The following is a 9,434-nucleotide window of genomic DNA, read 5'->3' on the forward strand; positions in this document are numbered from 1 at the left end:
GATAGTTTTTTGTCGCATATCAGAATTTGAGGAAATTTCACCGAGTTTCAGTAATTCAGAATTTGAGAGAATTGTGTCGAGTCTAAGTCGAATATATGTTTTTTCTTTCTACATTGAATTGTTTTTTGTATATTATTTCTGATAATGTTTGTAATTTATTGCAGATGTTAAACGTCGGTAGCTGATATAATTACCAATTCCGTAATATCACATTTGAAAAGATAATTTTAATAACTTCTTATATATTAATTTTATTATTTATGTTGTATTACTGTAATTATAATTTTTCGATTGCATTATACTATTTTTATAATTTTGTTATATTTTATATTTTAAATATTAATATAATATTAATTTTTTAATTTTTGTTAGAAATTGTGATTAAATATATGTACGGCCAATGTCTTTGTAATATATTATTATGTGAAATAAATAATAATTTTGTGATTGTGATTGTGATTGAATAAAATTCTTTGATTTATGAATTTTACGTACTATTTAAATGTTTTTTTAAAAAAAATTTAAACTATTACTGGAATTTTACCTTTGGTTCTCGAAATTTGAGGTTTTATGAAAATCCTCAACATTACCAATTAATAATTGTATTTTAGATGTTGTGTTTTATAAGTTTAATTTTTTAAAAATAATATAAAAAATTCTCATAATTAACATAAAGTATATAATAATAATAATAATCCATGAAATTATTCTGTATAAAAGAGTTGTAAACAAAGATAATTTAATTAAATATATAGATAAAACGTAAAAAAGCATTTTGGGTGTGTTAGGTGGCCTGCGAGCGAGATTAAGTTAATATTAAGGACTTTTTAATTGTTTAACGTGTTAATTATAATAATCTAATAAAATAAAGATAAGAAGCCTACTTTGTAGGCATTACATGTATTTACCTATTTTTTAAAAATAATAATAAGATTAATGACTCTTTATATTTATTTCAAAGTTGCACGTCTTGACAGTATATGTATTAAATTATTAGTTATTATTATTATTATTATTATTATTATTATGTTTGTGACGTAGATTTTACAATTAATCCGCGTATTGTTATGACAATTCAGTGTTGTATTGTTATGTAGATTTTTTAATGTGGAGTTTGTTTACTTATGAGACTTGATTTAGCAATTACACTTATGTTTTTTCATTACTACAAAAATTCTATACGAATGTTGAAAAAATATGTTACAGCAACAACTTGTAATTAAAATAAAAAAATTGAAAAACATACAACAATACTATGTAAGTAATTGTGCATATCTAAATAAATAGTTAATGTCGATGGTAACGATGCCCTCCAGTGCCAAATGGTGGTCTCCTGATTACTCTACGTCCACGACCTAACATATGTTCATCATCTCCATGCGTACTTGTTTGTGCTGCAGATGCACTGGTATCGGCAATGTTCCCACCAACCTTATACCCTTCTGTATCAGAATATTGTTGAAATGGTATGGGCGACATGTTAAAATTAGGGCGACTCTCATTCATATCCGGTCGAAAGTCACTTTGTAAAAATTGTGTAAAACTACCAACAAATGGAGTGTAGTAACCAGTGTCATACGATGGAAAGCTTGAAACCACTGGCGGAGTAGTGTATGCCATATTTGAAGATGATGGTCCGGGTTCAAACTCATTTCATGTCCACATCGGTGGATATTGCACCGGAGCTGGGCGTGTCTGTGGCATAGATGCATATGTTATGTAACATATATTTAATACAGTATATTAAATTTACGTACATATGTAGATAAATAGAACATGTCTTACGATAAACTGATGGTAGTTTGCATCAACAGGATGGTAGCCCATGATGTTCGAAGGTGCCACCGGCGGCGAGAGCACTATCTGTGAAATGCGATGATACCAACCAACATAGTCCACTGTGATGGCGGGTGTACCAGGTATGACATAATCCCCACCAATCACAAAATTATATCTGTTATTCCACATTTGTACAAAATCTATGTGATATGTAGCGCAATCAAAGTTGTTTCGGCCTTGTCGAGTCAGTTTATGGAAATTGTCGAAGTTAGTTGTAGGTGGCGGAATACCCTGACGCATTCCAAAATGTCGGAGACACCGCTCTGGTCTATGCATCTCAACTATATGAAAATTAATCAATGCGCATACCGACCGACATAGATGAACTCTATCTCCATCAAGAATTGTGCCAACCTCTGGGGACTCCATATCATAAACTGTCCATAGAAACTGATGCAAATAAAATGAAAAAAAGATTAGCAATTTGATAATATATAATTCAGATTGAATTTGTAAAAAAATTTCAAACTCTAAACAACTAATTTATATATCTACCTGCTCTTCTACCATCCTGTCAAGCATATCTCTCATTATACGGACCGATGATGGGCCGTGTGTCTCCAAGAAAATCCGCGTCTCCACCTGCAATTTATAAAAGTACACAATATTTTCATTTAAACAAAATAACAAAATAATAATAATAAATGTTAATTATTTCTTATTAGTATCGTGCGCCGTATGGTGGGAATGGTAGACCCTGAAGCACATCCGCAGCCTGCTCTTCTGAAATAGATACATGTTGAGCTCTATCAGGACAAAGAAGAGTAATTCTAGACCACACCCAAATCTGCAATAACATACAACATAAATAGTCAAATCATAAGAAAAAATAAGTACAACAAATATAATGACCGTAGAAGTGTACAAATACCTGCAATATCTGAACTGGGCCACACAAATCGACCTTTAATCTCATTGACGCGTCGCACAACTCTCTATAAAGATATGCCAACACAGCAGAACCCCAGCTATACGTATTCACTAATTCTATATCCTCAAGGAACTGCAAATACATATGTTTCACAGCAGCACCTTCCGAGCCCGGAAACATACATCCACCAATGATCATTAATGCAACACAACGAGAATATTATGCCACGTCCTCTTCAGTGTTTTGATCATTAATCATATTATTTAGGCAATGGTCTAGCAAAGCGGTCAGATAAAGATGTGCACCTTTAATCTGAGAAGATGTGGGCGTAAAACCCAACCAAGTAGCGCAGCGCTGTTGTAAAGTATGTTTGTTGTACGCGGTATCTACACCAGTGATGGGAATGCCATCAATATTCAACCCCCAAATAAGGACAACGTCCTGCAGGGTGATTTTGTTGCCTCGCCCACGGTAAGGTGAAATGTGTGCGTCTCACGACGCCATATCTCAACAATGGCCGTAAGCAAATGATTATCATAATATTTAATATGACCACACTGAATGACACCATAGAAGCCCATGCGTGCAAAACATAGTCGGACTCGGAGGTGAATCCCAGCATTAAGCAATCTTCAAAGACATTTGTCAGACCGGCGTGGCGGAATTAGTGCATCCATGTTCTCAGCGTTGATACTATTTGATATGTGTCTACCCTGCAAATACAACACATTATCCGTATTTTCAGCCATCTTGCAAACAAAAAAATCATTAGTTAACAAATATTATATTTTTAATCAACAAAATTTAACTAAATTTTTTAAATTAAACGAAAATTATTTGAAATTTCAGGCTCGAAAAAAAAAACGTATTTGTTGATGACAAATTAATAATAAGAATAAATACCGTAGATTAAATAATTTCTTCTAAAAAACAATAATATATCATAATATGTAACATTTAATTATAATAAATACATTCGTAATAATATACTTATAATAAATACATTATTAATAAGAATAAGGACAATTCTATCCTAATCCGGGAGAGTTACTACATGTTATTAAAAAATATATACGTGCTTTTATAAATTTACTATTAATTTTAGTTTGGTTATTAGCTAATTCCTGCCACTAATAATTATTTTTGTCATTAGATCATTTTTTCTTAAAATATATAACTCATTAAAATAAATCAAATATATATATATAACAAATTGAGAATAAATTTTAAAATTTCACATAATTTTAACCTACGTAATTTATAACACAATTAATATTATAATTATAGATATAATATACATAAAATTTCACGTAAATATAAAATCCGTAATTTATACACATATTCTAATTCTAATAATACAATTAAATATAATTAATATCACGTAAATATAATTATTTTAAATACAATTAAATCAAATTAATAACTCACGTAAATGATTATTAATAATAATTAACAATTAATTAATTAACAATTAAATATAATTAACATTTAAATATAATTAACAATTCACGGAAAGAATTATTCCAATAATAATTAATATTCACGTAAATATAATTATTTTAAATATAATTATTGTGATTATTATAATATTGTATCACATAATATAATTATTGTAATTAAATTTTACGTAAATTAAATATAATTATTGTAATTATTGTAGATATAAGATTATATCACGTAAATATAATTACCGTAATTAAATTAAGTGTACTTATTATTATTCCAAAATTTCTAAATCACAGTATTATAATTACAATAATACAATTAATATTATAATTAGTGTTATTACTTAAAACTGATACAACGATCGAACAATAAAAAATATAATAAACAACACAAATATAGTTATCTCTTAATATTCTGAAAAATATCGAAGACTTACGTTACTAAATAAATGGAGAAGTCTGAAGACCGATGCTGGAAAGAGAGGCGAGAGCTCGGTGTTCGAAAGAAAGAATGCTCCTAATTTGCTTGCTCCACTTCGGTGAGAAATGAAGAGAGGAGGCACCGCAATAAATAAGCGGATTGGCAAAGTCACGGGTTGGCAAAGAAGTCACGGGTGAGCGAGCGTTCACGGGTACGGATTCAATTGCCAAGGATTCTGATTTTTGCAACATTTCTCATTTTGAATCCGATACAGCATTACACGGATTATACTATTTTTACAACACTTCTCATTTTGCAACATTTTTAAAATATTTTTATTAATTTATAATATTTTTTTTAAAAAAAACCGATATGATAAACCATCATACCAATCGCTCTTTGGTATGTACGTTCTCACTTCTCAGATAACAATCTTATCTCTGACAAATCCTAAGTGAACACACACACACACAAATGACGTCTCTATCCCCACACCCAGCTGACGCGGTGGAGCCAAAAACCCGCTCGGTCGGCGCCACCGAGCTCAGCTGGTGCAAGGCGGTACCCGGCGGCACTGGCACTACGGTTCTCGCCCTCCTCCTCTCCAAACCCCCACACGTCCCATTTCTCCAAAATGCCCTCCGCAGACTCCAGATTTCCCACCCCATCCTCAACTCCAAGCTCCGCTTTGATCCCGCTTCATCCTCCTTCTCCTACGTCACTCCCTCCGCTGCCCACATCGAAATACAGCCGTTCGATGTCCAATCAACGTCCCAGATTCTTGAATCCTGCGAAACTACTGCTCAACTTTCTCCACTCCATTTGATTCTTGAACATGAGTTGAACAAGAACTCGTGGAAAGACACCGACCCTTCATTGGATACCCATCTTTTCTTCGCCAGCGTGTACGCTCTGCATGATGACAAGTGGATCCTGACGTTGAGGCTGCACACGTCAGCATGCGACAGGGCATCGGCTGTAACATTGCTGAGGGAGTTGATGGAGGAGGCGAAGGGGGTCGGAGGGGTAGAAAGGGGAATGCACAAAGAGATGGGGGTCAGTTTGGGAATTGAGGAGTACATTCCTGCTGGGCAGGCGAATAAGCCATTTTGGGCACATGGGATGGATGTGTTGGGTTACTCTTTGAATTCTTTTAGGTTTTCTAATCTCGATTTTAAGGATACCGTGTCACCTAGAGTGTCGTGTGTTGTTAGATTGCAGTTAAATGCAGAAGAAACTGGTCGGTTGTTATCTGTAAGTACATTCATTTTTTAATTTTTTTTAAAAGTATAGTTCGATGAAATTATGATTCTATTGATTTACTGTTGATAATTGGTTCGTATGAAGTGATCTTGGCTGCATGTATGCTATTTCTTGTGTATATTGATCGTTGCTGGTTGTATAGGTCGAAAATGAAGGCGTATAGGTCGAAAATGAAGGCTTTTATGGTATAGGTTGTGGTTCAAGATTATTTTTTGAGTTATTTGTGGGCTTCCCTTGACTCAAAAAATTTTAATGTTGCATAGCACAATACGTAGAAGATCCGGTTGGTTAAGCGAGCGGAAGTATACAAAATTCAGTCTTCATCGTATGTGTAATAATTGAGGCCTAAAATGGATGACTTTTAAATACTCTGCTTTGGAGGAGTTGGATCAATTCGAAGTCGAATGTAATTCATTTATGTTTTAAGCGGCTTGTTTTTCTTATACTCCTTTCAACTTAGGCGTATATTCTGGGTTGTTCTAGCTATGGTTGTTAATTTTTCCTTGCATACTGTTTTTGATGTGGCATGGCTTTTGCAGGATTGCGAGCGGAGGGAAACAAAATTGTTTGGACTGTTAGCAGCTGCTGGAATGATCGCTTCTCATTCCATTAAAGGAATTCCTCGTGATCAGTGGGAGAAGTATGCAGTCGTGACTCTCGTGAATTGTCGCTCTATTCTTGATCCAGTGCTTAGTAGCAACCATATAGGTAATTTCATCAAGCCTACTGGTGATTATAATACCTGATGTATAATCGAAACTTTTTTAGCTTCTTGGCCATTATTGTTTTTGTGAACATTTTATACCTGCATTACAATTGAGGGTAAATTACAATCGACTTTACTGTCTGGCATCATAACATTAAGATGTTGCAGGTTTTTATCACTCCGCTGTTCTGCACACACATAATGTTAAGGGAGGGGAAAACGTGTGGGAGCTGGCGAAACGAATCTGTATGTCCTTGGTAAATGCCAAGAACAACAAGAAGCACTTTACGGACATGGCCGACATCAACTTTTTGATGTGCAAGGCGATAGAAAACCCCGGTGTGACGCCATCAGGATCACTTAGAACTTCATTAATATCCATTTTTGAAGACCATGTGATTGATCATTCGAGCAAAATGAGCCAGGAAATGGGATTAGAGGACTTCATCGGATGTGCCTCGGTTCATGGTGTGGGCCCATCTATAGCAATATTTGACACAATTAGAGATGAGAAATTGGATTGCGCATGTGTGTATCCATACCCATTGCACTCGAGGGAGCAAATGCAGGAGTTGGTGGATGAAATGAGAAGGATTATTTTGGATGCTGGCGTCGGCTTTGGGAACTCGCCAGATAAAAACGAAGTCGATCTCCAATATTCCTGCTGATGAAGATCGTTGGCGACATTCTCTACAAATTGTAGTAGATACTCCCTAAAGCCAATGTCTGCATTACTTGAATCCAGAACCTTTTTTCGCAAAAATTTTATAAGATACCCGTAAATTTATTACTTTGTATTAAAAATGTGATACTTTAATTTCTGAGTACATTCTCATGGCATCCTATTTCTAACAATTAAATGTATGCCTTAAAAGGAACTGCACAGGGGCAAATCCAAGAGTTGGGAGCAAGAGACATGATAGCAGCAGAATGATAGAACTACTGCAGGCTTTTCAAGCTGTAGGTGTCGAGTTTGAGTCGTGGTGGATATGTACATGCGAACTCGTAAAGATGGCAATCTATCCGCTACTCTACCTAAATTCGTATGTTTCGCTAGATAAAGTCCTCAACCTTATCTCCGAAATCAAATTTGCCGTTGCAACGCTCCACTGCGCTTAACACTTCTTGAAATGCAGCAACACCGCATGGTACCACTAGGCCATTTCTTTGATCAAAACCAGACTCGTTATATGCCTTCTCTAGCAACATTTTAAACAAAGGATGAGCGAGATAGCTCGTGGGCACCTCGAATCTTTGCCGATCAGGGCCCACATACACAGCGAAGGTGCCGACCGGGGGACTCATGGTGGTGGGGGGAGATCCTTCTTCATTACACTTCAACAGGCACTCACGATGTGATGGCTCAGGATTGGTGTTGTTTACAGATTTGATCTTCTTGGCTAGTTTCTTCATTGAGCCAAGTTTTTTCCCCAACATTTTAGGGCAAAAAATGGTTAGAGCCTTAGAGGGGAAGATTGCGGAGAAGGAGAAAATGGTTTCTTGCTGATTTGCAATGAGGTAAATGGGGTGGTTGTAGGTGGTTTTGTAGTGTGTGAGGTGGGGCGGGGTGGGTTGGGGAAAATGTTGTTAATTGGGGGTCAAACAATTGACTTTTAAAATATGTTTGGGAACTTATATGACTTTTAGCAGTTCATGTGTCTCAAGAGATTCATATGTCTGCGTTTACTTTGACCTGTCAAAAATTAATTAAGAAATATTAGTTAAATTTCTTCTTCTTCTTTTTGTTCTCTAATTGGATGCTTCTTTTTTCTCATAATTTTCTCGATATGTTTTGTTTTCTAAATTAGCAGTGCTTTTTTCTTTGCGAGGCCAATTCAAAAATCTATTGTATGGATTTACATATTTAGTGGTGGAATTTTTTTTAAACAAAATTGTGTAATATCGATATTTTAGAAGAAGAATTTAGCAAAAAAAAAAAAAAATGCTTGATTATCAAACGAAAAAATGAATCTGTCGTTCGAATAGCGATGAATTTACACATTCCGCTCGCTAATTTAGCTAATGACGAGGTGATATTCGTCTACTTCGTTTGTACTAGCCACCAGACATATGTATACGAAGAGGAATCGGTTTTTCTTTTTTGAATTTGAAGTAGAAAAATTATGGGTGGTTATTTATCTCTCCTTATCCTGGAAAAAAATGTCGTAATTTGAAAATACGATAATTTATTATGTCAAATTTTCAATCTTATGTCATTGTTTTGTTTTGTTTTGGTTTTTTGATACTTTAGTTTTTGGCATCGATGAAATGTTCACTTGACATCGACATGACAATGATCCGTATTTAAATTTTTTGAAATTTTTATATCTTATGTCATAAACATTCGTCACTTGTTTTTTGTGTGGAGAAAATGTAAGGAGAACTGCTACCCATTGATTTCAAACATAAGAACAAATTAAAAATGAGACAAGGGTAGACCAAGACTCGTCTAAAAATACGATCATAAGTAGAATGAGGAATGTCTTATTGTTAGAACCACCTTCAAATTACCATTTTTACCAATTATTTTTGTACTGTACAACAGAATTAGTAACATTCAAATTTCCTAAGCTACCTCTTCGGATGAACAAGTAAACTTGTCAGTCTAAATTTTTTCAATATGTCGGGTAATGGTTGGCCATAGATTGTTATCCTCGAGCAGATAGAATTCACCATGCCACCTTAAAATTTTTGAATCGTATGAGCCCTCGTATTTTAACGGCAGATCCACTTTATAATTAAGAGATACAAATGCCTTTATTTTTTTCTCGTTCTGTACGACATAGAAAAAAATATCATTATGATCGACGAGGGGATTCTCGTTCGTACCAAAAAAAAAAAAAAACTTTGAAAAAAGAAGTAAAGAAAGTAATAAATCAAGAGGGATTG

The 9,434-nt window shown here is 34.4% G+C and overlaps 3 protein-coding genes across 5 annotated transcripts; 1 reads left to right on the forward strand and 2 right to left on the reverse strand.

Moving 5' to 3' along the window:
• Nucleotides 1-1,181: 1,181 nt before the first annotated feature.
• LOC142546260 (serine/threonine-protein phosphatase 7 long form homolog) lies at nt 1,182-4,841 on the reverse strand. Of its 3 annotated transcripts, none has more exons than XM_075653891.1 (5): nt 4,593-4,841; nt 2,711-3,423; nt 2,335-2,626; nt 1,786-2,229; nt 1,182-1,695 (listed from the first exon to the last, which is right to left on the reverse strand). In XM_075653891.1, exons 3-5 carry the CDS (start codon nt 2,368-2,370, stop codon nt 1,654-1,656), a joined length of 522 nt encoding a protein of 173 aa, XP_075510006.1. In that variant the 5' UTR covers nt 2,371-2,626; nt 2,711-3,423; nt 4,593-4,841; the 3' UTR covers nt 1,182-1,653. The 3 variants fall into 3 exon arrangements, with proteins under 3 accessions (XP_075510006.1, XP_075510007.1, XP_075510005.1); XM_075653892.1 differs by having other exon boundaries at nt 2,715-3,459; XM_075653890.1 differs by having other exon boundaries at nt 2,711-3,459.
• Nucleotides 4,842-4,964: 123 nt separating this feature from the next.
• Nucleotides 4,965-7,423, forward strand: LOC142546259 (uncharacterized). Its single transcript, XM_075653889.1, has 3 exons — nt 4,965-5,830; nt 6,379-6,547; nt 6,714-7,423. Exons 1-3 carry the CDS (start codon nt 5,051-5,053, stop codon nt 7,211-7,213), a joined length of 1,449 nt encoding a protein of 482 aa, XP_075510004.1. The 5' UTR covers nt 4,965-5,050; the 3' UTR covers nt 7,214-7,423.
• A 175-nt stretch (nt 7,424-7,598) lies between these two features.
• Nucleotides 7,599-7,982, reverse strand: LOC142544097 (indole-3-acetic acid-induced protein ARG7). The gene has a single exon (XM_075651180.1). The coding sequence runs from the start codon at nt 7,980-7,982 to the stop codon at nt 7,599-7,601; it is 384 nt and encodes a 127-aa protein (XP_075507295.1).
• Between the last annotated feature and the right edge of the window lie 1,452 nt (nt 7,983-9,434).

The sequence above is a fragment of the Primulina tabacum genome, chromosome 5 (genome assembly GCF_025594145.1).
Source record: "Primulina tabacum isolate GXHZ01 chromosome 5, ASM2559414v2, whole genome shotgun sequence".
Classification (NCBI taxonomy): domain Eukaryota; kingdom Viridiplantae; phylum Streptophyta; class Magnoliopsida; order Lamiales; family Gesneriaceae; genus Primulina; species Primulina tabacum.

Excerpts from the sequence above, each read along its gene's own strand:
- LOC142544097 (XM_075651180.1), bottom strand. The coding sequence starts at position 7,982 with ATGTTGGGGAAAAAACTTGGCTCAATGAAGAAACTAGCCAAGAAGATC.
- LOC142546259 (XM_075653889.1), top strand. The coding sequence starts at position 5,051 with ATGACGTCTCTATCCCCACACCCAGCTGACGCGGTGGAGCCAAAAACC. Across the intron at positions 5,831-6,378 it reads AAACTGGTCGGTTGTTATCT|GATTGCGAGCGGAGGGAAAC; the intron begins GTAAGTACATTC and ends TGGCTTTTGCAG. Across the intron at positions 6,548-6,713 it reads GCTTAGTAGCAACCATATAG|GTTTTTATCACTCCGCTGTT; the intron begins GTAATTTCATCA and ends AAGATGTTGCAG.
- LOC142546260 (XM_075653891.1), bottom strand. The coding sequence starts at position 2,370 with ATGAGAGATATGCTTGACAGGATGGTAGAAGAGCAG. Across the intron at positions 2,230-2,334 it reads ACAGGATGGTAGAAGAGCAG|TTTCTATGGACAGTTTATGA; the intron begins GTAGATATATAA and ends TATTTGCATCAG. Across the intron at positions 1,696-1,785 it reads CAAACTACCATCAGTTTATC|ACACGCCCAGCTCCGGTGCA; the intron begins GTAAGACATGTT and ends TCTATGCCACAG.